The sequence below is a fragment of the Macrobrachium rosenbergii genome, chromosome 8 (assembly GCF_040412425.1).
Source record: "Macrobrachium rosenbergii isolate ZJJX-2024 chromosome 8, ASM4041242v1, whole genome shotgun sequence".
Classification (NCBI taxonomy): Eukaryota; Metazoa; Arthropoda; class Malacostraca; order Decapoda; family Palaemonidae; genus Macrobrachium; species Macrobrachium rosenbergii.
The window spans coordinates 73,061,819-73,088,752 of NC_089748.1; the positions used below are offsets into that span (position 1 = coordinate 73,061,819).

The following is a 26,934-nucleotide window of genomic DNA, read 5'->3' on the forward strand; positions in this document are numbered from 1 at the left end:
TAGATATTGCAGCAAAGGCTGCAATACTAGATTAACTGAAGCCTGTTATGACCCACACAAACTCTGCATGACTTGTAGGAGTCAAATTTGTTCTCCAGACTTGACTTGTAATGAATGTAAACATTGGGATTTTAAAATGTGGAAGACTTTGATTAGTCATTTGTCAAAGCTAGACAGAGACAAAAAGAGGAAAGCAGCTTCTAGAGCCAGCAGTAAAAAGACATTAGCTAGTCAGGTTTCTGCTAAGTCTGTTGCTAATAATGTTTCTGAATCTGTATCTTTTATTCCACCTAATCCCAGTTCTCAGTCTGTTCCACTATCTCCTCATCCTGGCTCCTTTACTCCCAATCCCAACCCCATTGCCAGCCTTTAGTCAAGAAATAACCAAAAATTTGGTTTATTAGCAAATACTATGGAACAGTTAGGCACTTCAGTGAGAGTCCTTTTGTACATGTTCAGTGTTAGAAGTGTTGGTGAAGTGTCAGTGGAGGAGGTGGCTTGTCTGTCCGCCGATTCTTTTAGGCAAAGGTCCTGGCAAACTCCCCTAAACCTGGGAGGAGTCAAACTGGCAGCCCAAAGGAGGTCAGTGGGGTCTGCCCACAGGCAGTCGCCCCCTTAGTCGGATCTGTTGTCGCTTCGCAGGTTACGACAGAGCACAACTGGAAAGACATCTCGATGGAAGTGAGCCGTCTTGTGTCAAGTCTGTCTAGTTCTGGTGAATCCAGTCCCAGGCGTCCATGGCTCTTCAGAGACAAATCTCGTCCCTTAAAAAGATGTGCAGAGTAAGTGTCGCATCCCCTTGGTGCCTGCTAAAAGGTTCAGAGAACCTTCTCAAGATCAACAACTGTCCTGCAGTTTTTGGGACAGTCCTGAATGCTTCTCCCAGGATCACCCGGAGTTAGAGGGACAGTATTTGACGGTTAAGCATCTTGCCCCCTCTCGTAAGCGCTCTTCTTCGTCTAGGAACTTCTCATCGACTGAGCGCCCATCCGTTGCTCCAGAACGCTCTCCTGTGCATAAGAATGTGTCTAAGCGCCCGAGTGCCCAGCGTGCACCCAGCTCCTGTAAGCCTAGTTTCTGTTGAGCTCCCTCAGGCTCCTGAGCGCCCATAAGTGCCAGAGCACTCAGCAATTCCCGAGTCTTTAGCTACTTTTGTGAAGCAGTCTGTGGCGCCAGAGCATCCAGTGGTGCCATAGCTCCCCTTGGCACCTGAACATTTTATGGCAGAACGTTCGGTCCTTCCTGAGCGCCCTTTAGTGCATGAGAGCCAGCTAGCTCCTAAGCTCATTTTGTCTCCTGAGCGCCTACTGACTGCTGTGCTTCCTGGTGCTCCAGCGCTCCATGTTGCCGCTTCAAAGCTCCCAGTGTCTACATCTGTCATTGGGGTTTTGAATCCAGCCACTGCTCAGCTGCCCGCTCATCCTCAGTCTCAGGCCTCAGCACAACAGGCTCCCACAGTAGTGGACCCTTCTTTTCTGTCTGTTCAACGACATTTGGACAACATCTTGAGTTTAATCAAGAAAACCCCTTCGACTCCTCAACCTCTTGAGGAATTATCTCCCATTTCTTCAGATAACCGAGAGGAAGTGGACCCAGTCACCCCACCTACTGCATATGCTTCGTTGCTAAGGTTTTTGTTGGCAACGTTTCCAGATTTTTTCTCACCGGAGCTCCAGCTTCCCCAGCTTCGACATATTTAATGGACAATTAGACTGTAAACTCTGTGAGACTAATGAAGATGGCGCTGTCTTCCTCAGCTAAGAAAGTGTTACATGAAGTGGAAGGCTGGCTCTCGGGGAAGAGAGAGAGAGCAGGGAAGAGCTTCCTTTATTTGCCCTCCATCTAGGCTCTCACAGAGGAGATACTTGTCCTACGCAACTGAAGAGGCCCCATCCTTGGGAGCTTCTGCCTCCTCCCAGGGGAACTTCCCCGGTTTGATAGACTCTTCTCAGAGGTCTGCTTTCAATTCAGCTAAGGTCCTTTTCTCGACATTGCAACGTTGGAACTGAACCACTTGATCAAACGCCTCTTTAATCTCTTGGAAGTGCTTAGCTTCTTAGATTGGGCAGTAGGAGCCCTTGCTCCCAAGATTAAGGATTGTCCTCTTGTACCTAAGGACTACACTACGGATTTTCTGGGAGTTATCTCTTGTCTCGACAAGGGCATAAGGGACGGCTCTCTGGAGTTGGCTTCCCTTTTTGTGGTGGGTATTTTAAGGAAAGGGAGCCTTGGTGTTCTTATGCCACAAAAGGAGTGACCCTTTTGCAAAAATCTTTCTTTTCTTCACTTGATTGGCAACACCTGTTCCCACAGGCAACAGTACTACAGATTGCATCTGACGTGAAGAAAAAATCTACTCAGGACCTCCTCGCTCAGTCTGCGAGACGCCCTAGAGAGACTCCTTCTTTCACTTCGAGGACAGTTTCCACCATTCAACCTCAGCCCTTTCGTGGTAGGGACAGACAAAGAGGCTTTCTCAGACCTCGCGCAAGTGCCCGATTCGCCTCTCGGGCAATCAAAAAGGCCTCCACAAAACCCCCCTTGCATAAATGAGAACCTCGTCCTCTGTACACCAGTAGGAGCAAGGCCCCTGAGCATTTGGGAATGTTGGGAAGCGGAAGGAGCAGAAACCTGGATTGTGGAAGCCTTGAGGGAGGGATACTCCATCCCTTTCATATGGAAGCCTACTTTAACCAGCATGCCCATCATATTGATGGCCTACTCTGTAGGCTCCGAGAGGTTTTCTGCCCTCTCCCAAGAAGTATCATCCCTCCTCAAGAAAGAAGTCATCGAAGTGGTCGAGGACACATGCTCTCTGGGGTTCTGCAATCGGCTGTTTGTGGTCCCCAAGGTCTCAGGAGGCTGGAGGCCAATTCTGGATGTAAGTGCCCTGAATTTGTATGTCCAGAAAACCAGATTCAAAATGGAAACGAGCCAATCCGTCCTAGCATCCATTCACCAAGGGGAGTGGATGATTTCAGTAGACATGAGTGACGCATACTTCTATGTCTCAGTTCATCAGGACTTGAATTTCTTAAGGTTCGTTTTCCAGAACTGGGTATATCAGTTCAGAGTCCTTTGCTTTGGCCTGTTCATGGCTCCTCAGGTACTCACAGGAGTCTTAGCTCCCATAGCAAAATAGTTACATCTGATGGGGATCAACATTTCACTACCTTGATGATTGGCCCCTTTGTTCTCAGTCAAAGAAGATACGTACGGAGGACCTTCAAAAGATCCTTCCTCTAGCCTAGGAATTGGGCCTTTTAATAAACTTTCAGAAGTCCCAATTGACTCCTTCTCAGGAGATAACACATTTAGGGATGAGGATAAGCTTTCTGACTTTTCAGGTTTTTCCTTCCTCCCAAAGGATAGAATCATGCCTTCAGAAGGTGGACAAATTCCCCTCCCTACAGTCCTGCTCTACAAACAGTTGGATGAGCTTACCAGGGACCCTCTTGTCCATAGAACAATTTGTAACTCTGAGAAGGGTACACATGAGGAACTTAAAATTTTGTCTGAGAGTCAGTTGGGACAGAAAGAAGTATCTGGACACTTGTTTTCTCAGTAACAAGGGAAATCAAAGAGGACCTGCTTTGGTGGAAATCAAGAGACAGGCTCTCTCAAGGGAAATCGCTTCTTCCTCTGAGCCCTGATCTAGTGTTTTATTCAGACGCTTCAGACCTAGGTTGGGGAACTCTCCTGGGAGACAGGGAGGTGTCTGGGATTTGGACTTCATAACAGAAGAAATGGCATATAAACATAAAGGAACTGAAAGTAATTCACTGGGGGTTGCAAGTGTTTGCTGTAGAAGTGTTTGGAAAGAGTGACAGTCCATTTGGACAATACCACAGCACTGTCTTATGTCAAGAAGCGAGGGGGACATTCATTTAACCGTTGTGAGGGTGGATCAAAACCAGACGAAGTTCCTAACCAGATTTATTCAGGGAAGGTTAAATGTATTAACAGATGAACTGAGCCACCAAAAGCAAGTTCTCCCCACAGAGTGGACTCTAGACCCCTTAGTGTGTCTAAAACTTTGGAAACTGTGGGGAAAGCCAGTTCTGAATCTGTTTGCTACTGCCAAGAACCATCGTCTTCCTCTATTGTTCGCCAGCCCTGGATCCACAAGCATGGGCGAAGGATGTAATCCTCATAGACTGGTCGGACAAAAATCTTTATGCCTTTCCTCCATTCAAGATGGTGAGGGAAGTCATCAACAAGTTCTAGAGTCACCAAAATGTGACTATGACTCTAGTAGCACCATTTTGGCCAGCCCAGGAGTGGCTCCTGGACTTGCTAGAAGCCTCTGATGGACTTTCCAAGACTTTTGCCTCAAAAACCCAATTTACTCAAACAGCCACATTTCAGATGGTTCCACCAAAGACTGTCCACTCTGGTCCTGACCACATTCAGACTGTCAGGAAAATAATGTAAGCAAAAAGATTTTCAAAGTCAGTTGCAGATGCTATTGCTCGATGCAGATGCCAGTCCTCGAGCAAGGTATAACAGGCCAAGTGGACAGTCTTCCAATCCTGGTGCAAAAGACATAACTTCTCGTCTTCAAAGATGTCTGTAGTGGAGATTGGAAATTTCCTGTTTTATTTAAAATCATCTAGAGGACTTTCTTCCTCAACTATTAAGGGCTACAGAGCAACATTGAGCTCAGTTTTTAGACACAGGGAAGTGGATTACTCCTCTAATAAAGATTTGTTTGACCTCATCTAGTCGTTTGATACAACCAAACAAAAGGAGGAAAAATTGGTAGCCTGGAACCTGGATGTGGTCCTTAAATGGCTGTCAGAACCTGTTTCGAACCTGTACGTTCAATCTCAATGAGGGATCTCACAAGGAAGACTTTGTTTCTGGTAGCATTAGCTGCAGCTAAGCATGTTAGCAAGCTACATGCAATAGATAGAGAATTGGATTCTCTCAGGGTAATGCAGTTTGTCCATTCTCCCTCGGTTTGTTAGCAAAAAATGAGACTCCTTTCAATTCCTGGCCTTGTTCTTTTTCTATTAAGAGTCTGGTAAATATCTTAGGTCAATATTTGCTTCCCATTACTTGGTCAATATTTGCTTCCCATTACTTGGTCAATATTTGTTTCCCATTACTTGGTCAATATTTGTTTCCCATTACTTGGTCAATATTTGCTTCCCATTACTTGGTCAATATTTGCTTCCCATTACTTGGTCAATATTTGCTTTCCATTACTTGAACGAGGTTGAAACAATACAGTAAACCCCATTTGCATGTACTCACACCGCTGACTCACGTATTCAAAGGATTTCTCTGTGGAACATATCACCCATTATTCATTGAATTCCCCATTAGCAGTATTTTCACTGAGAAATATTCACTAATTACTGTATTTTCATATTTTCATGACTAAATGGACTTTTTTGTGATAAAACTATTAAAATACTCAGGTATAAATGGGGGTTTAGAGGGTTTTTCTTGTGTTTAAACTATCAAAATAGGCAGTTCTAAGTGTTTTTAGAGGGGTTTTAAGTATTTGCGGATTTTAGCCATTCACGGGGGCGGCAGTACGCATCCCCCGCGAATACGGGGGTTTACTGTATATGAAAATTGCAGTACCTTGGGTCCATTTTTGGTTGCTGGCATGGTGTTGGGAGAGGGAGTGTAGGAAGTATCTTTGCCTTGAAACAAGGGTGTCAAGTCACAGGGGAGCCTGGGGGTACTATGTATGTGGAGTGCCCACCAATTTGTCTTTTAATGGTTGGTAGTGGGTTTTTAATTTATGGTTTAGGTAACTGCATTGTTTACTCTGGTTATTTTTTGTATGGGACTGAGCCCAAGGCAGGGGCAAAATTTGAATTCTTTGCTTGCAGTCGGAAAACTCCTTCACAGCAAAGAATTCTACTAAGTAGCAGGCTCTCCTCGTCTATATTGCCACGTCACTACAGGTTGAGGTGAGTGCCAACCAGAGGCAGCATTCTCCTGCAGCAGCACTCTCACCAGGTAAGGAACCGGCAAGCATTTTACCAATGCTAGCAAATTTTCTAATCTCATTTCATTACAATTACTGTAATATTGTGTTAGAGTAGATAGGTCCACACATCCCACCTCCTTCAATGTGGATTCAACTATGTAATTACTTGGTAAGTTACTTATATAAAAATGACATTTTTACAATAAAATAAAGTTTTATATTCTTCCCAAGTAATTACATGGTCAGAGCCCTCCCTCCTCCCCTCGTCTTGGACAGAAAGGCACAAACATATTGAGCTCTATGCTGAGCTGATTCCTCTCTTACCCCGAAAGTGGGGATGATTAGTCTCCTAGCCAAAACAAAAAGTGGCACTACCGTGAATTTCAAAATTCTAGCTGCCGACAAGTTGAAACTTACAGCTATGTAATTACTTGGTAAGTATATATAAAACTTTATTTTATTATAAAAATGTCATTTTTCACTGGATGGTTGAGTTTGATCGCCGTTTTGGTGAAGTATTCGTTCTGTTGGTAGCCTTCACGCTAATTATACCCCTCGAGTAGGACGCCTTGACGAGGTGAGGGGCTAAGGGACCCTGGCCTTTGGGCCCGGGTCCTGACGAATCATCCTACATAGTTTTTGGTTTAAATGGCGTGGACATTTCCACATTACATAAAATTTTACTGCTTAGGTGAGTCTGAGAAGGATCGTTTTTTTGGAAGGGGTTGCATTCGAAGCTAATTGTGGGAGTTGTGGTGGTTGAGTCGCCACCCGAGATAGTTTGGACCTAAGAGATGGTGATGGGATTTTTCCACTGCTATCTTGAGGGCGGAACCATCTCTGGGGATCAGCCCATCGGAATCCAGGGGCTGGTTTTTGGAGGTGGGACTCTGGCTTTTGTCCGGAAGCCCACCAGTACAGTTGGAGTGGGAGTCAGTCCCCATTAGTGGGGACAGAACTCCCAGCAGGCGGATTGGCTTATACCTGGGCCACTGCAAGCGTGCTGGTGCTATCCTGAAAGGGTAGGGTATGGGGTGGACTGTTGGGAGTCAACTCTCACTTGTGCCATTGGTGGAGAATGCAAATACCTGACTGATCTACGATACTTTCTTGATATGACCAAGCAGTTTTGGGTGGGTGGATGAACCAGTTTGTGTGTGGTGGTCTGATGTGTGCATGCTTGGCATCTTGGGGTCTCTTCGTGGGCTTTGGGAGTGTGTTGGGGTGGGAAGCTGAGCAGTAGAGCTGCCCAGTTTGTCCTTTTGATATGCTGTCGGGGTCTGTGCGGGGCTCTTGGGTGTCGGTGTGCACTTTTTGGACCTTTGCATGTGGACTGGTTTAAACTTATGGATTTGGCTTTTAGTTCTCCTCCCCTGGATCCGATGACTTAACGGGCACTGGCAACGACTTCTGGCATGAACATGGATACGGGCTTGGCTGTTGGACAGAACCAAACACTGAGACACCAGGGTGTTAATAAATCTGGTGGATTTGATTAAAATAATAGGGTCCTTTATTGCACTAATGTAAACTTATCATTAGATTACGAATGTTTATACAGTGTAGTGAAGCAATTCGGCAAAGTGGAAAGAATTAAATTAATTCTAGAAAAAGATAAGCAGTCATTTTGTGCTTTTATCAAATTTTCCTCTCCTTGGAAGCTAGTGAGGCACAACAAAGACTCCATGGCCACATTCTAAATGACTCAGTTGTCAGCACGAAAGTGTTTTCAGTGAAAAACTTGAATGATGAGCCATTTGACTTTGTTCCAAAGGCTGAAGAACATGGACCAGTCCCATGTACCCAGAGCTCTTCCTCCCCCTTTATGGCATGTTGCTATCTACAAGGAGGGAGGGAAAAATTGATAAAAGCTGCTGACTGCATTGAGAGCAAGGTTGGTTCCATTCCCATTGGAAATTTGAACGGTATGGAAAGAACCTTCTAATAAAAGCTGGAAATGAGACTCAAGCAGTTCTGTTAGCTAACTTTAAACCTCCTGAAAGTGGAAATATTGAATCTTTTCATCTCACAGATTCTTTAATACACTGAAAGGAGTAGTTTACTCAAAAGATTTGCATGTTTTGAAGAGGAGGAGATTCTCCATCGATGCCCTCCTTGTGTATCTCATGTAAAAACTGGGTGGTGATGCAGCTATCCTTTTAACCTTCTCCTCCAATTACCTACCTGATACCATCATTGTTGGCCATGAGAGGATGCAGGTTAAAAAATATAAAAGAAGTCTAGACAGTGTCGCAAATGCTTTGAATATGGCCACATTCAAAACTCTTGCGATAACAATAAAAGATGTCCTGTGTGCTCTGCAGAGCATGATAATTTTGATGATTGCAAAGCAGCCCGATACTGTTTTCTTTGCAAGGGTGATCACACACCAAACTCTAGGGCTTGTCCCAGATATAAATTTGAACAAGAAGTGCTGGCAGTGGCAGATAATGAACATATTAGCATTAGTGAAGCAAAGCGCACGATAATGGGGGCAAACAAAAGTGCCAACACTACGTATGCTTCTGTAATAAAACTTATGAAAACTTCCAACAATGTAAGGCCACCAATAACTGTGTCTGATAGAAGATATCACAAACCTGGTATTTCTCGAACCATAAATAATAATGAAAATCCCCAAACTGGTGAGAAACTTTCGTCGGCAAGTGCTTTGAAGTCCAATAGCAAAAATTGTACTTCCAAAAGCACAGAAAATTTATCTTCCACCACATCCACAGCTGTCGATTCATCTCCAAAAATAAGGGTGCCAAAATCAGCCAATGATTCAGGAAAATATTCTGAAAATACTTCAAACCAAAATAAGCTAAAGGAACAATCCCAATTAGATAGAGCTAGTTCAGAGCCATCAATCGCCACAGCCACAAACAAAAATAATAATAAAACTACGGTTGCAACTACCAAGAAATGCACAAGAAATAGTTCCCCAAATAATGATAATTTTATAATAAAAACTTCAAATGGGTTCAGTGTTTTTTTTGGAAGACATCTCTCCTCCTAGAAAGGTGGTTCCAAAAGTAGTTTCAGAACAAAAACATCTGAGTTCAATTCAGTCTTGCCGCCCTAAGACAAATAGGATTAGTGGTGCACAGAACCACAGCAGTAATTCTGAACATCAGGTTCATAATAAAAAATATGAAGATCAACCAAAGACCCTGAACACCAATTCAGATGAAAAGGGATTAAGAAAACAATCTCTTATAAAGGAGAATTTCCCCACTCCACCCTAGGAACAGTACTTCCTCCAAGGAGTGGGAAGTAGCACATTTTACCACCTTAGCATTCTTGCTCGATATTCTTCAGTGGAACTGTAAAGGTCTCAGAGCCCGTACAGAAGACCTTAAAGTTTTAATGCATGAATTCAATCCAGGGATTATATGCCTACAGGAAACAATGTTAGGCAACTCTGCTTATAATCCTGGACTAAATTATTCAATATTTAAATCATATCCCCCAATTGGTGATCATGCCCATGGAGGTGCTGCAATTATTATTAATAAATCTCTACAGCACTCCACAATACAATTAAATACAACACTACAAGCTGTCGCTATTTCAGTCATTTTGGAAAAGAGGATAACAATCTGCTCCTTATACCTTCCACCAGACCTTGATTTTAACATTGGAGATATTCAGTCGTTAACTGACCAACTTCCAGCTCCTTTACTTCTGCTAGGTGATTTGAATGCCCACAATCCCCTTTGGGAAGTCGGTTTTAGATAGTAAAGGAAATTAATCGAAGACCTTATTGACAGGAATGATGTTACCCTGTATAATAATGGGTCAATGACTTTCCACAATATTCACGATAATCATTTCTCTGCACTGGACCTTAGTATTTCTTCAACTAGTATCCACCTTGATTTTAATTGGTCTGTTAATGAAGATTTAAATGGAAGTGATCACTACCCGATCCATTTGAAATATGCTCTGAATGCTCCATCTGAAGTTTTACCTAAGTGGAAGGTAGAGGGCGCAGACTGGGATAAATTTAGTAAGGTGTCAATCTAGATAGGGAGTTTGAGTCCTTTCATTCTCATCTAGATGCCTATGATTACTTTATTGAATCTACTTTGAAGAGTGCTGAAAGCTCGATTCCAAAACAAAAGGCAAACCTCGTGAGACCTGCAGTTCCCTGGTGGAATAAGACATGTGGTATTCTGAGAAAAGTGACTAGGAAATGCTACAGACGTTACAAAACTAGTGGCTCCCTCAGTCTAAATTAATCTACAAACGTGCTTTAGCCAAGCAGCGACGCTTTTATAAGAAAAAGCCAAAAGAGAATGTTGGCTTTACTATATTAATGGAATAAACTCCAAGACCCACTAAGAGTGGTGTGGCGCAAAATAAGGAAACTGAGTGGAAAATTTGTAGCGTCACCATTGCCCTCATTAAAAATAAATGACATTCTAATCACAGAGCCCACTGAAGTTGCCAATGAGCTAGGAAAACACTTTTCTAAAGTTTCCAGCCCTGACAATTATTCTCCAGAATTTCAAAGAATTAGGAATTCTGAAATGTGTCTGAAGTTTGATTCAGGAAAATCTGAACCATACAACTACAAATTTTCCCTAAGAGAACTTCGTGAGGTGCTCTCCTCAAGTGAATCCACAGCTCCAGGTGAGGATACAATCATATATGAAATGCTGAAACACCTCCCAGATGATGCCAAAAATATTTACTGAAGATTATAAACAAAATATGGGAAACTGGAATTTTACCCAAGGACTGGAAAATATCCATAATTGTCCCTGTTAAAAAGCCTAATAAAGATGCTTCCCAAGCCACCAGCTATAGACCAATAGCTCTTACCAGCTGTGTATGTAAGCTGATGGAGAAAATGATAAATACTAGACTGGTTTGGCACCTGGAGACCAAAGGATTACTATCGCCATTTCAATTTGGTTTCAGAAAAAACCGCTCCACCCTTGATCCCTTGCTGAGGCTGACCAACCAAATCCAGCAAGGATTCGCCAAAAAGTGTCAGACCATTGGCATATTTTTGACTTGGAGAAAGCATATGACACTACCTGGAGAATTGGCATCATGAAACAATTGCACAAGATGGGCATATGTGGAAGAATGGTCAGGTTTATATATTCCTTTTATCAGACAGACTTTTTAAGGTAGAGTGGGAAACTCCTTCTCCCAACCTTTTATGCAGGAGGAAGGAGTTCCCCAAGGAAGCGTTTAAAGTGTAACACTTTTTTCAGTGGCAATAAATAGTGTGATTGAAAAATCTCGCCCCTGTTAAATGCTCGCTTTTTGTCGATGACCTTGCAATATACTGCACAGGATATGATTCCTTGTCTGTATGTAAACATTTGCAAAGGTCTATTAATGCTATTACTAAGTGGGCTGATGAGAATGGTTTCAAATTCTCCTCTTCCAAAACAGTTGCAGTAAGATTCACCAGTTGCCGGCGTGTGGAAGAGGTTCCCACACTTAGTTTAAAAGGGTCAATCCTTCCTTACGAGTGAAGTTAAATTTCTGGGGATGACTATTGACCATAAATTAACATGGGCTAGCCACATAAATGCCCTAAAGTTTAATGTTAAACAATCTATGAATATTTTAAAGGTTGTCTCTGGATTTAGTTGGGGGCTGATAAGAAATCCCTTCTGAGGCTATATGATTCTCTGTGTCGATCTAAGCTAGACTATGGCTGTCAGATTTATTCCTCAGCCTGTAAAACCAAGCTAAAGGAACTGGATGTTGTACACAACATGGGGTTGAGAATATGCTCAGGGCTTTAGAACTTCGCCTGTTGAAAGCATTTATGTCGACACAGATCATTTACCCCTTGATCTAAGAAGGCAAGAGCTATGGTTGCGATACATGGCTAGAATGAAAAGTGCTCCCAAAAATCCCTCCTTTCAAGCACTAAAGGAAACAGACTCTTGAAGTTTTCTGGTACAAGAGCTTCTAAACCATTCCAAATTCGACTGAATGAGGATGTTAGGAATAATCACCTGTAAATCCCAGAAAGTCCTGGAAGTAGAATATCCTGTAAATCCTCCATGGCTTATCCCAGAAGCATCAATATGTAAGAAACTGTTTAACAAAAAGGACTGCACTGTAGAAGAGATTAGGGAAAATTCTTAGAGCACGATGTTACCCATACTAATTTTACAAAAATTTATACAGATGGATCCAAGTCAGATAGTGGTGTTGGTTGCGCTGTTATCCTTGGTGATACAGCGTACACAGCTAAATTACCTGACTCTGCATCAATATTTACTGCTGAATTAACAGCTGTAGTGTCTGCCTAGATTTAGTTTTTCAAAGTAGTGACTCTAATTTTGTCATATACTCAGACTCTAGAAGCACCTTAGAAGCTATTAAAAAATTTAATAGCTTTCATCCATTAATTCAAAAAGTTCAGGAGTGGCTTTTTCGTATATATTGTCGACGTAAATCAGTCTCTTTCTGTTGGGTCCCTTCTCACGTGGGGATTCGCGAAACTTGAGATGGCAGACAGGAAGCGAAAGCTGCTAGTATTTTATCAGAAACCTCTTTTAGAAAAGTGCCTCATACAGATCTAAAAGGTCCCATTAGATCTTATGTTTTAAGTAAATGGCAAGAAAGGTGGACTTCTCCTTCTGGCCAATAATAAGAAATATAGAAATATTAGGGATAATGTACTACCGTGGTCTTAGTCATTCCATCTTGACAGATGAACAGAGGTTATTTTAACGAGATTAAGGATTGGGCACACTCGTCTGACCCATCAGTTTATTTTTGAAGGAAGCAGCCCTCCAGAGTGTGCTTACTGTGACGAGACACTAACAGTGGAGCACATTCTGGTGGTCTGCCCCAGATATTTTAACCAAAGAGAGATATTTTCAGGTAAATCCTGTCTGATATTTTGGGAGATGAAGCAGATATTTCTGCTATCATCTCTTTTAAAGTGTATTAAAATTTTTAACGATATTTAATTTTATTTAATAATTTATTACATCACGTAGAATTTTAATGACATTAATTTTTTTTTATGTATATAGCACATCATTCATTAAACTTCATACCCTTATTTATTGGTCACATCACTTCATTTTATTTATTAATCATTTCCTTCATGAATTCATAATTTTAACAATTTATTTTCTTTCCATTACAGCGCTGAATGGCCTTGTTGGCCCCAGTGCCTGGGCTTCTGCCCTAAATATCATACATCCATCCATCCATCCATTCACGCTAATTATAGTTAGATTGGGAGTTTTTGATTTAGGCTTTTCCCTGATTAAGACATTTTTTGGACTATGCCTGACTCTAGTTCTACCAGTATCCAGTTTTGCAGCAAAGGCTGCAACACCAGACTGACAAAAGCTGCTTATGACTCTCACACAAGTTGTAGTAATTGCAAAGGAAAAATTTGTTCAGTTTATCTGACTTGGGATCAGGGGAAATGGAAGCTTTTAAAGGCTTACCTTGACTAACTAGAGAAAGACAGTTCAAAGAGGAAGACGGCTGCTAGAACTGAAGGAGTTCAGCTAACCAGGTTTCGTCTCCTAAATTTGGTATTGCCGATTTATCTGTTTTGCCTTCACCTGTTCCTGTTTATTCCCCTTATTACCAGCCCTCTGCCTGTTTCACCTACTCCATTACCTGGCTCCCATGCTTCCGACCCCAATGCCATCGCCAGCCTCAAAGGCAGAATAACCCAGAAGTTTGGTCTGTTAGTGAATACCATGACCCAATTAGGGGCTTCCATTAAAGTCCTTATGGACAACATGAGTGCCAGTGATTTAGTTGCAAATGCATTGTCAGTGGAGGAGGTGACTACTCATCCCACTGATGCTCGTAGACAAAGGTACCTGTCAGGCTCCCTTAAACCTGGAAGTCTAAGGGAGGTCGGTGGGGTTTGCTCATGGGTAGTTGCCCCCTCAGTCGAGCCTGTTGTCTGTAAGTCCTAGGCCTCAGCGGACGGCCATTGGAAAGGCATCCATAAGGAAGTGCGTGGGTTGTCCTCTAGCGATTCGGACTCAGAGAGAGACGGTTATAGGGAAGGGTGATAATAAATATGAGGCAATAGAAAAAATAAAGGCAATACATTGAATTTAGGAGAAATCAGTAGAGCAGGAATGATTTTGCTCCTCTCTTAATCATTTAGAGATGAGAAGATTCCATGACTACTCTAGGCAAATTATTTGACATTTTAGTTATTGCCAAGCTAAAACTCTTGGCAGACTAAGCAGGATTAAACCTTACTTGAAAATGACACACTGTAGCAGCATCCTGCCTTGACATAAATTTCTTTCTTTTATCTTAATTGTTGTATAGTTGTGTGCATATGTTTTTAAAATATCTTGTTATTTATTGAAAAAGTATTTTACTTTAATCCTTATGTTTTTGCTTGGTTTTAAACTTATGTATTGGACTTTATTCTGTGAAGCTTGTTTAACAGCAGTAATGAGCCCCTGTTGTGCATTATGTAGCACTCTAGGTTCCATTTTGTTCCTCACACTAATATTGCAGAAGGTACTGCTGGAGTTGCACTGTATTCCTGTAATGATTAGCAGAAGGATCTTGAGTATAAGGTCTTTTGGAATGTGGAAGTAGGCAGGAGGATCACACTGATATATCCCTTTGTGTGGAAGTAGCGTCCCTTTACTCTTAAGACAAACTACATTGAAGCATTAAAGAAGATTGCTGTGGATTTGGTTTTACTTTTCTTTGAGTCTTAAATTTATTACTTCAAGACTCTCAGTTGTGATCTCACCAAAGTTCATAGAGAGCAGAAACTGTGGAGTTGGTCACCTTGCCGTCATTTCAAGTGTCCCCTTGGTTGGACTTTTGGCTCAGCATGATGGCAGACTTCACTTTCAGTGGTGTCTTGTCTAAGACGAGAAGTTCCAAAGGCTGTTGTAGGAGAGGGGTTGGTGATCATCCTTCACACTAGCCCATACTTTTTGGTGAACCTGGTATTTAGACTTTGTATTGCTGGTTGTGAACTATTTTCAAGATAGGCTTTGGTCAAGAGTGATCTCTCTCATGGTAAGAGGCCTATACCAGGTTCCTTCTTGCTTTTTTGAAGAGTAAGGTCTAGGCAGTGTTGGAGAAACTGCATTCTGATGATCATAACTCTTTTAGTATCCATAATGCAGTTTCATGCTAATAAAGCAAGTGTAACTGCAACTATTATAACCAAATTAAGTATTTACAGTCATTATTTTTACTATGTTCAAACTCGTAATTTTTAGGAAATGGCAGGCTTCGTAGAATAATAAATCTGAAGATAAAACAGATTAAACTTACTTTTGGATTGTGGTGTTTTTCACTTCAGTCACTGTACTTATAATATTTAAGCCTTATATCCCAATGTTTTCAAAACATTGGTTTAGTTACACTCAAGAAGAAGCCATCTGTGAAACACTCAAAAAGATCTCTATGCACCACTGGATAGAAATACCTTAATTGATAACATAGGTATCATTGAAAGGTGTGACAATATTTCTAAGCTAAAATTTTTGAAATGGTTTTTATTTAAATGAACCGTTGGTTTTTATTTAAATGCACAGACCATCCATAAGTAAATTGGCCATATTGTGTTTGTTACATATCACCAATGTAAGAACCTCTCTTCTTTCCGTTATTGTTGTTGGTTAACCAGCTGACCTTCGATTGCCCAAGTTGGCTAATCCTTACTCAGAACGTAGTTAGTCCATTAACCCTTAAACGCCTACTGGACGTATCATACGTCGACTAAAATTGTCTGTTGAGTGCCAAGTGGACGTACCGTCATACAACTCGACTACAAAAATTTCAACCTTGGGTCAACTTTGACTCGACCGAAATGGTTGAAAAAACGCAATTGTAAGCTAAAACTCTTACATTCTTGTAATATTCAATCATGTACCTTCATTTTGCAACAAATTGGAAGTCTCTAGCACAATATTTCGATTTATGGTGAATTTTTGAAAAAAACTTTTTTCTTACACCTGTGCGGTAACTCGGCCGAAAATTTCAGAAATTCTTTCGTCATTTTGTCGTAATTTTTGCACTGTTCTATATTAGCCGTTACATAAAGTTTTATATATGAAAATGTGCGCAATTTTATGTAAAATACAGCAAAATACAACCCATGGTTGTAGCTTTTATCAGTTTGGAAATATTTTCATATAAACCACGATAACTGCCAAAATTTCAACCTTCAGTCAACTTTGACTCGACCGAAATGGTAAAAAATGCAATTGTAAGCTAAAACACTTACATTCTATTAATATTCAATCATTTACCTTCATTTTGCAACCAATTGGAAGTCTCTAGCACAATAATTCGATTTATGGTGAATTTTTGAAGAAAACTTTTTCCTTCGTCCAGCCAGAAATTCTTTAAATCACGTTGTCGTAATGTTTGCACCATTTATAATTGTTGTTACATAAAGTTTTATATATGGAAATGTGCAATTTCATGTAGAATACAACAGAAAATAACTCATGGTTGTAGCTTTTATCAGTTTTGAAATATTTTCATGTAAATCATGATAACTGCCAAAATTTCAACCTTCAGTCAACTTTAACTCGACCGAAATGGTAAAAAAACGCAATTATAAGCTAAAACTCTTACATTCTAGTAATATTCAATCATGTACCTTCAATTTTGCAACAAACTGGAAGTCTCTAGCACAATATTTCGATTTATGGTGAATTTCTGAAAAAAAAAAAAACTTTTTTCCTTACGTCTGCGCGGGTAACTCGGCGAACATCTCAGAAATTCTTTACGTCACGTTGTCGTGTCTGTTTGCATCGTTTTACATTAGTCGTTACATAAACTTTTATATATGAAAATGTGCGCAATTTCATGTAGAATACAACAGAAAATAGCTCATGGTTGTAGCTTTTATCAGTTTTGAAATATTTTCACATAAATCACGATAACTGTCAAAATTTCAACCTTCGGTCAACTTTAACTCGACCAAAATGGTAAAAAAACGCAATTATAAGCTAAAACTCTTACATTCTAGTATGTAATATTCAATCGTTTACCTTCATTTTGCAATAAATTGGAAGTCTTAGCACATTATTTCGATTTATGGTGAATTTTTGAAAAAAACATTTTCCTTACGTCTGTGCGGTAACTCAGCCGAACATCTCAGAAATTCTTTCGTCACGTTGTCGTAATATTTGCACAGTTTTATATTAGTCGTTACATAAAGTTTTATATATGAAAATGTGCACAATTTCATGTACAATACAACAGAAAATAACTCATGGTTGTAGCTTTTATCAGTTTTGAAATATTTTCATATAAATCTCGATAAATAGAAAAAATTCGACTTTCGGTCAACTTTAACTCGACCGAAATGGTCTGAAACTGGAATTGTAAGCTAAAACACTTACAGTCTAGTAATATTCAATCAATTAGCTTCATTTTTCAACAAAAGGAAGTCTCTAGCACAATATTTCAATTTATGGTGAATTTTGAAAAAAATTTTTTTACGTCCACAGCTTCACAATTCATGCATCATTTTGTGATAATATTTTCTCTGTGTTGCTTTGATCGTTTTACAATTTATTATATACCAAAATCATTGCAATTTAGTGTACAATACAAAGAAAAACAAAACCCGTTAGCTTTAACCGTTTTGCCCACAGCGCGATTTGTATAAAATTATATATAAAAAATTTTTTTGTGCTGTCATATATTTCAATATTTATATATGATAATGATATTTTTTTCCATTTCTGATGGTTGCATACTAAACTTCAGGCAATGACAAAAAAATGAGCCAAAAATGAACTCTTAATCTTGAAAACTAATCGTGCTGTGATTTTTTGAAAAAAACTTTTTTCTGCTTCAGCGCTAACTCACCGAATGCCGCCGGCATACGGGAGACGTTTTTGTAAATAGAGGCTCGGCATTTAAGGGTTAACTTATCCCAGTTACCATCTGCATGGTGACAGTAATCAGTAAATAATGAATACACAGTAAAATTGTAGTCCATGGTAACTTCACCGTCTTTCTCCACGAACTTTGGTTAGGTCTTGAGGATTATCCCTTGAGATGAAAGGGTTAAATGTGTAGAGTGAAAATAAAATACCGTAGTTCAAAAATAATTACTGCTTGTACTGGAGTCTTCTTTCATGAATTTATCTTTTGAAGAAGTGCTACTTGTAAGTTTTGTATAGCAGTGTTTTTATGATCTTGCATATTACAAATGGAAAACATTGCATTTTGGCTGTACCTTCTTTGATGCCAGCCAGCCTGAGGAAGCAAAACAATAATAATAATAATAATAATAATAATAATAATAATAATAATAATAATAATAATAAATAATAATTAATATCATTAATAATAATAATAATAATAATAATAATAATAATAATAATTATTATTATTATTATTATTATTTTACAAATTTCCCTGGGGTTATGTGATTTCTGGAGATTTTTACAGGCCGGCAACAGGAACTTTATTTATTTGGCTTGGAGTTCTGACTTATGTAAAGGGAAATCGTAAAAAAACAGAGAACAAGGGATGATTTTAAGAGCTGAAGGCTCTACTTCATAAGGAAATGTTACGTAAACATTTGGGATAAATTAAGGAATTATATTTACAAAAAAAATGCATTAGAAGGGAAAATGGGTAATTGAATTGTCAAAGGGCTTGCAATGCCTGAAGATCCTCCTACTGGAGTCTTGAATAAGGGCAAGGCGCAGTCCAAGATGAGTCCACTGCAAATAGGTCCCTCTGCAAGAGAGATTTACACATTACACACCAGTAAAGGAAAAATATAACACAGAATATGACTCGAGTCTGCACTGAGGGTGCCAAGGACTCAAGGAATAACTGAACACTTTGCACTGGAGCACAGAACATTGGCAGTGGCACTGGATAAAATGGCACAAAGATAGAGGTAGAATACTGCTACCCAATAACTCTTGTAAAGGGCAAACTGTCTTGACTGATTGTAAAGGGCAAACTGTTGTGACTGAAAAGCCTTTACTCGCACTTTACCTTAGGGGAAGCGGATCTCTGGCGAAGGATGATGAGGGACAATCACACATATGGCGATGCACACTATCACTTAGACAATCCACTCGAGGAGACTGTAGAGATGGTACTGAGTCTGGAGTCGGACAGGGGGGATGAAGGTCTCTCAGCACTTCTCACACACGTACGATTTCTATGGCGAACTGCTGGTTAACTGCTAACGGCTCAACTGCATACTGCTTGACTGCTGACTGCCTCCCCAACTAACTGCCCAACGACTACCCAACAACTACCCTTGAGATCTCTTGTCCTTCTCTTCAACGACTACCCTTGAGATCTCCTGTCCTTCTCTTTTTAAGGCCTCGGCCGAGTGTCGTGGCCGTGCACACGTCTGCCGAGTATTGTGGCCGTGTGCAAACGATGTATCATTTGCCAGGTGTCCCAGCCATCTGTCTGCGTCTTCTCAGGTATCCTGCGGAAGAAAGACAAATCAGCAGCTTAATCTGCACTTAGAAAGGTTGTTTTAAGCAGCTTAGTTGGGCTGAGCTGCTTAAGGGAATGACACCCAGCCTTGTATCATTGCCATTTTAACCGTGCCATCTCAATATCTGTTTCAGGTAAAGAAAGGGGACAGATTGAAATGTTGATAACTTTGTTTTGATATCTAGGTCAACTGGGATCAGGTATGCAGTGACACTTCTACTGTCAATAAACTAAGTGCAAATTAAGGGTCGTCTGTGCAGCGATTTCATGTATGATAATATAATAATAATATAATACAGTAATCATCATCATCATCATCATCATCATTTTTTGGGGGTATGGCTGCCTCCTATTGGTTGGGAGCAGAATGACTCGTCTGGGAGGGTCTGACTGACTGACGTAGGTGCTGATTTGCTGGTGCTAGGTCCCAGGAATTCTGGTCATAGGGTATGCTGCTTTAAGTGGCAGGCAGCTGAATCGTTATCAAAGGCCTTCTTATATCAGAGGCAGTGATGGCTGCTGTCACCATCCAGAACTTTTGTGCTCCTTAGGATCTGCTGGCACTTGGGGGGCAGAGAGTAGTCAAACTTCATGGCCTTTGATGCTAAGCACTTGAGGGGATAGGGATCTTTTACACTCAAGTTGGTCCCGGAATTCTCAATTAAGGCTTAGAATCCGTCTGTTCCTGACACCAGATTTGAGTCCTTTTCAATCTCTTCCCGAAAGGACTTCATAGGTAATGATTTGGATGAGATGCTGCTTTGTCCTCATAGGTAATAATTGAGATGAGATGCTGCTTTGTCCAGTTAGGGTACTGCAGTACTACCTCAAGAGAACCTGGCATCACAGGCCTGAGTGTTGATGCTCTTCGTTAGTACCGGCTTGGCCAAGAAAGAGGTGTCCAAGAACACAGTTTCTTTCAGACTTCATGAGACATCAAACAAGCTCACTCTTCACCCGGTGAGGTAGACAGGAGTTCAGTCCGGGTGAGAACTCACAAAGTTAGGGGCATTGCCCTGTCCTTTGCAGTCTGTAAGAAGCTGTCGGGTCAACAAGTAATACAAGCAAGTATGTGGTTGCGCGAGGCCACATTTACCTCATTTTACCTTCGGGGCATTGCCCACAAGCCCCTGAACACATTTTTCCTCGAGTCTTATGGTGGCTGGCCAACAAGTTGTGTAGCTCATCCAGCTCCCCTAAGGGGATAGACAGCATCTTGTCCAAGGGGTTCGGTAAATGAGAGAGAATGTGCGTGAGTGACTAGTCTCCCCCGTTTTCTCTTTTACCTTTCTCTCTTGTGGGACAGAGAGGCAGATAGCGAGCTGTCACGTGCTGGATGGACGATTTTTGCAGGTGACTACATGAAGGGGGCATCCTGCCCTTCACCTTTTTGTAGATTGATTGGATGCATGTCCCCTCTCTCTCTGGACAGGGGGAGAGAGGGATAGACAATGAAACAAACCCATCGGTTTTATTAGAGAGTTTTATTGCTTCCGACCCTTTCAGCTTCCTTCAAGTCTTCTGTAAGAGTAATGATACAAACTCATTACTCTAACCCAGGAAAATAGCAGTTATAACATCCTATATGTCCAACAAGCTAGAGGTGTGGGATTCCTTTCTCAGCTCTTTCAGACCAGGAAGGAATTCCCAGGTGGGTAGAACCAAACCAGTCGGTTCAGAGATTTGAATGCTTAAACTAATTCACTACTGTACTGTATATGGGTTTACATTGCAGAGTTTTAAACGTGTATGGGAATATCAATTAATGGATACTCGGATAGGAATACCAATTAATGGATAGAATGTTTTTTTTTTAACTAGGGCATTAAATATTTTGCCTTGTATTTCAGGTCTCTCAAATATGATGGTAGATGGTGAATTTCTTCGCACTAGTTGTGGTTCTCCAAACTATGCTGCCCCAGAAGTCATTTCTGGAAAACTTTATGCAGGCCCTGAGGTAATTCTTAAAATAAAAAAAAAAATTAGTAAAAGCAGCTTTGTCATCATGAGAGCTTAAATTCAGGAATTAATGTAACAGTCTCATTCCACTTCTTTTTTTGTATTTTTTCATGAAAAAATTATTACCAGCATTGTCATGTATCTTATTAGTTTACTCTAGGAATATGCAGATTATTTATTAGTAAATAAAAACATACCTACTAGTAATATGTCTCTTTTGATTATTTGTGTTGTATGTATATTGTATAAAATCATTCCATACATTCTGAGCATCCTAGACTATAAATTCATCCTTTACATTCAGATCTTCCCAAACTATACCATCAACCCTGTATTGTTGTACATACAGTTGGTACTAACACTCTTGCCTGTAATGTAAGGTTCAGTTTCACAGTTTTGTAGAGGTTTTATTCCTGCTGTGACAAAATTATGGAATTTTTTTAATCATTTAGTGGGTGCAGATTTTTTTTTGTTGAGCAGGCTAAGAGGAGTCATTTCATAGTTTGTTAATTGTCTTATATATTACTTGCCTTTTTAATTTTTTTTATTTAATTTAACTTTGTTTACCTTTATTAATATTTCTAAGTTTATTCTCCACGTCTCAGTATGTTTTTTATTACAAACCCTTTAATCTGAAATAGCCTCAGCTTCAGGGCAGACTGCTCTCTAGTTTTACTAACTTATTAAATTCTGAAAGACAAAGTCAGTGCTATGGGTACTAGACCATACTTCATCAGCTTTTAAGGTTTTAGTTGTTTTTGAGTCTCTGTTGTGTGTTCCAAGTTGTTCTTCAATGATAGCATATTTAGTGTGATGTGCTACTTATTTTTATTTATGTAACTTTTACCTTTTCTTTCTCCTAATGGTGGTCTGTAGTGATTTGTGAATACAGTATCAGAGTTTTTTATTATTGTAAGTACAGTTTTCCTTTGTATCCATACGTCTTATCATTTCTTTGCATCTGTGGATTGCGTGTTTAATTTTACTAATGGGGCTTTGTTTGTTACCACAGTAATGAGATTTCTTGAGTAGTAATTTTCAGTAACAATTTTTAATAATGGTAATTTTTTAATAATGGTAATTCTTTAGTATTACAAAGTTTTTCTTGCCTGCTTGACACTAACAGGTTACCTTTGGGTCACTGTTTCCTATTCCCAGGATTATTTATTGCAGGCCTGCTTTTTTACATTTAAGTGCTTTAGTTAATGGTTTACAATCCTGTCATTAATGTGAGGATTTGAAGAGATGCAATCTTTGGATTAGGATCTGCATTGAAAGCCCCCTTTGATCCAAGGGCATTAAGGATAGGAAGCACAAGATTTGATGTCTCCCACTATGTTTCTTGCAGTTAAAGGGATTATCTTGTATTCTGAACTGACTCTACTTCAGTCTGTTTTCATGCTTCCTGCTTGTCTTTCAACTTTGCCTGCACTCATGCCTTCCTCCTGCATCTTTGCACCTTTGTTGGAGTTTCTGAGGGTTGCAAGTTTCTTTTCTATCATTTGAAGAAGAGGGTATTTTTAGTGTGTAAATATCGGGTCATAGTTATCGTTAGTTTTTCAGTAGGGGAGTTTATTGCAGCCCCATCAACTTTGGCCTTAAGTGCTGTCTCCTCCACCACCCGATATGCCTGAGGTTCCCATGATATCTCCTACATGCCTAGATCATCAGTAATGATAATGACTGAAGCCTCTTCATTTCTTCTGATATTGATAAGTTGCACCCATGGTTTTGACTGCAGTTATGCTTGTGGTCTCACCTTCCAGTCCTTCGATTCCAGTGTCTTTCGTTATGCCTCCATCCTCTCTTTGTTCCTGGAACTCATTTCAAAGTCATTCCTCTCCCAGTTGACTTGCCACCTGGAGTGTCTCTCTCTACTGTTAGAGTTGCAGCCTAAGTTAATCCTCTGTTGTCTTGGATCATCAGCAGCTATGTGTATGTGACTGTTCTTGCTCTCTGTCCTCTGAGGTGTTGTCACATGTCAGGTTAATGCTCCACCAGACATTGAAGTAGGAGAAGGTCCAGAGGGTCACAAGCTTCCAGGTGAAAGCCATTAACCCTTTCACTTATGACCTTTATAAACAATTTGTGTGTAGAAAGTGGCCGTGACTTTATGTTCAAAGATGTGTAGCTACAACAGTTTTCAAGGTAGACTGCTCATGTTTGTTTCATTTTGCGGCTGAATGATTTTTTTATACTATGGCATAAAAAAATCCCCCAAAATAACTTTATGTAGGAGGAATAATGAGTAGAAATTATGAGGTGTAAGAAAATTTTGTCCTTTACCCCCGAAAAACTATTTGCTATAAAGTCTTTGTTTTTTATTTTTATTGCACCCAGATAAATTACTTGGTTATTGCAATGCAAAAAGTTGTAATTATGGCAAGGTGAATATGAAAATAAGAATGACAAAATAGCATCTTGTTTTCTGTAAGAAAAGTCAGTCACCCATGCGATACACGCAGAAAACTCTCTGTATCTTTATTTTGTTAAAAGAAGCATACCCCTGACAATTTTCAAGGTAAACTGCTCAATTTTGTTTCATTTGGCAGCTGAATGATTGCTCTATACAGTGGCATAAAAAAGTCCCCAAAAATTTATGCAGGTGAAGTAGACTATATTTTGTGAGACATGGGAAAATTTTGCACTTTCCCCCAAAAAAATTTGCCCCCCCAAAAAACTGCTTGTGATAAAGCCTCAGTTTGTTATCACCAGTGCTTGGCATGTATGCCTAAAATCTATAAATCAATCAATCAATCTATAGTACACCCAGATTAGTTACCCATGTAGTGCAATGCGAAAGTTTAAAAATAACCAAGGAAAATATAAAAAATGGAATGGCAAAGTAGTGTCAAGTTTTCTGTAAAATAAGAGGCACTCAGTCAAGTGTTCATCCCCCATTGCTCTCTCTCTCTCTCTCTCTCTCTCTCTCTCTCTCTCTCTCTCTCTCTCTCTCTCTCTCTCTCTCTCTAGACAAATTATGGAATAAAAATTAAAACTATACAGAAAGAAACATAGTGCTACATATGCATAACAAATTTACGAATCTCTCTCTCTCTCTCTCTCTCTCTCTCTCTCTCTCTCTCTCTCTCTCTTATAAAATAAAATCTAAAATTATACAAAAACATGCTCTCATATGTATAAAAAAATTTCTCTCTCTCTCTCTCTCTCTCTCTCTCTCTCTCTCTCTCTCTCTCTCTCTCTCTCTCTCTCTCTCTCTCTCTCTCTCTCTCTCTCTCAGAAAAAATTTTTTTGTAATTATAGAAGAAAAATCTAAAACTATACAAAACAAATAGATGTACTTGGTACATATGTATAAAAGTGATCCTCATCTTGTTTGCTGGTTTGTGCAATCTTTCTGTTTTTGCTAAGGTCTTAAATTGGGATGATGGCTGTATCAGTAATCGGTAAGCAAAAGAGGTAGCATGATGAGGCAGTAGGATCTACAAGTATGTTGTTCAATGGATGAGTCCCACAGTTGGTTTGTCAGAAAAGAATGAGAAGAGCTTCTCTTCTCATTCTTTTGTGACACACTGACATACCGATTTTTGTGACTAGACTAGATGGGACTCATCCCCCAGGCAGTGTACTTGTAGATCAACATGCCTTATCCTACTACTAGCTTTCGTCTGGAAGCTTGTGACCTTCTGGATCTTCTGGACTTCAGAAACCTCCCCAGTACTATTGGGACTCCTTGGATAGCTTTTTGGACACCTAAAAGCTCCAGATTATTGTCTGTCAAGACTTGTGCCTTTTCAAAATGGTGTTTACACTGGCCCTTGCCTGTCAGTGAGATTAATGCCTTGGGTAAGGAAGTCTCATCACAGCTGATGGTCTTCTGTTGGACTCTCAATTTGCTCAGAATTTTATACCTAAGAGTTAGTCTTCAGGAAAACATACATGACTGTAGATTCTTTTGCTATTCCTTTTTTCTTTGTCCAGTGAGAGCCATCAGGATATCTATTTTCAGCAAACACAGGGCTTCAGACTGCCTTTTTCATGTTCCACACATTGGCCACAGGAATCTATGTCTTGAAAAATACACTTTCACATTGGCTGTGTCAGGTGAAGTTCTGTTCTTGCTTGGATGTTTTGCATGAAGAACTTACTTAGCTCGGGGTCAGGGCTCTTGTTTTGATTAGCATTTAATATTTGTCTCAGAGCAGGTGCTTGGCAATGTCGAAATAACCTTTCGAGATTTTGTCAATGATTGTAGCGTATAATTCTTGATATGTAGAAAGTGGGACCAAGTGTCATGGTGGGACATGTTTTATCAGTAGAAGCGATGTTACCATTCGTTATCATGTTCATGATCCTCATTCCTTGTGTTGGTGCGTTCTGGTGGCATAGTTGTAGAACATCTGTGTTCAAACCTCATGTGATAAGTGAGACATGCCTCTAGAGTTCTTGACTACAGTAACACAGACCATTGCTTTATGGAAAGCTCCCAGTTTGTCACTGGTGATAAAAATTTTTGAGCTGTGGTTCCAAACAGACCATCCTGGGACAGTATAAACCTCTTCTCTTATAGTCGTCCCTTATTTCTGTGCTTACTCCTAAATAATGATTCAGAGTGCCTATGATTAATGGGTTCATAATGAACAAACAACATTTCTACAAATTAAGATAAGTTTTCATGTAAAGCCATTAATCATAAGGCACAAGTCCTCTCTTACCTGCATTCTTCGTGGTTGAAATTAGCATGGAAAAGTGAGACTTTGAGGTATGATGAAGCATGGCCTGGGCATGCACAGTGGGGTCTTTGTCTGAGGATTTAACAAGTTGGTGTAGCTGTTAGAGTAATTTGAAAAGAAGTAAGTCTATTTATGATTGTTTATATATGAAAAAAGTGTTAATCTGGGAAAACATTTTCCTAGAAGCATTTTATCACTGTTAGGCCTGTGGGCTTGTAATGTTCGTATTTTCCAGTTAAGGTTGCAGTTTGGCATGTAATAATAATAGTAATAATAATAATGAGGAGGATGACATGCATGAGAGATATTGTCTGTCTATTTGTGTGTCAGTCAGTCCAACATGGTTGAAAGGATTTTAGTCAAACTTGTTACCAAGGTAGATGATCATGCATAGATGTGCATGAAGGGATGTCATCCATCTATTATGTCATGCTTGCTTTGTTAATGCAATTCGTCTTATTTTGTTAATGCAACTCTTCTTACATGGTTGAAGAGATTTCTAGAATAGATCAACTATCATGCATGGATGTCATGAAAGGAACCCTCTTGCTTGTCTCATCAGTCTGTCAGCGTGTCTGTCATACTGACTTTGTTATTGCAGCTCCTTTTACACAGCTGATGGGATTTCAGTCAGACTGTAGGAGGGGTGGTTATGGTAAGTATGCAAGAAGGATGAAACTAAGTTTCTGTCCATGTGTCTGTTACACTGCATACATGGTTAAATGGATTTTAGTCAGATCGGTATCTTGACGTCAGAACTCGTAAACAGTAGTAGGGATTTTAGATTTGATACAAAGGTAGACATTCATGCACATCCTGGGTACATAGGTAGACCTTCATGCACATTTGGAAATCATCCATTTTTATGTTTGACATTGTACTAGATACACT

General features: G+C 39.9%; 1 protein-coding gene across 3 annotated transcripts in view; it reads left to right on the forward strand.

Annotated features, from left to right (window-relative positions):
- The window catches only part of AMPKalpha (AMP-activated protein kinase alpha subunit), a 170,760-nt gene that overhangs the window by 34,007 nt on the left and 109,819 nt on the right, over nucleotides 1-26,934 (forward strand). For all 3 annotated transcript variants that reach the window (XR_010853811.1, XM_067108014.1, XM_067108015.1), the window contains exon 5: nucleotides 21,241-21,347. Coding sequence is in view for 2 of the 3 variants with exons in the window: in XM_067108014.1 (XP_066964115.1) it covers nucleotides 21,241-21,347 (107 nt within the window). In the remaining variant the exon portion in view is untranslated. The remainder of the gene's footprint in view (nucleotides 1-21,240; nucleotides 21,348-26,934) is intronic.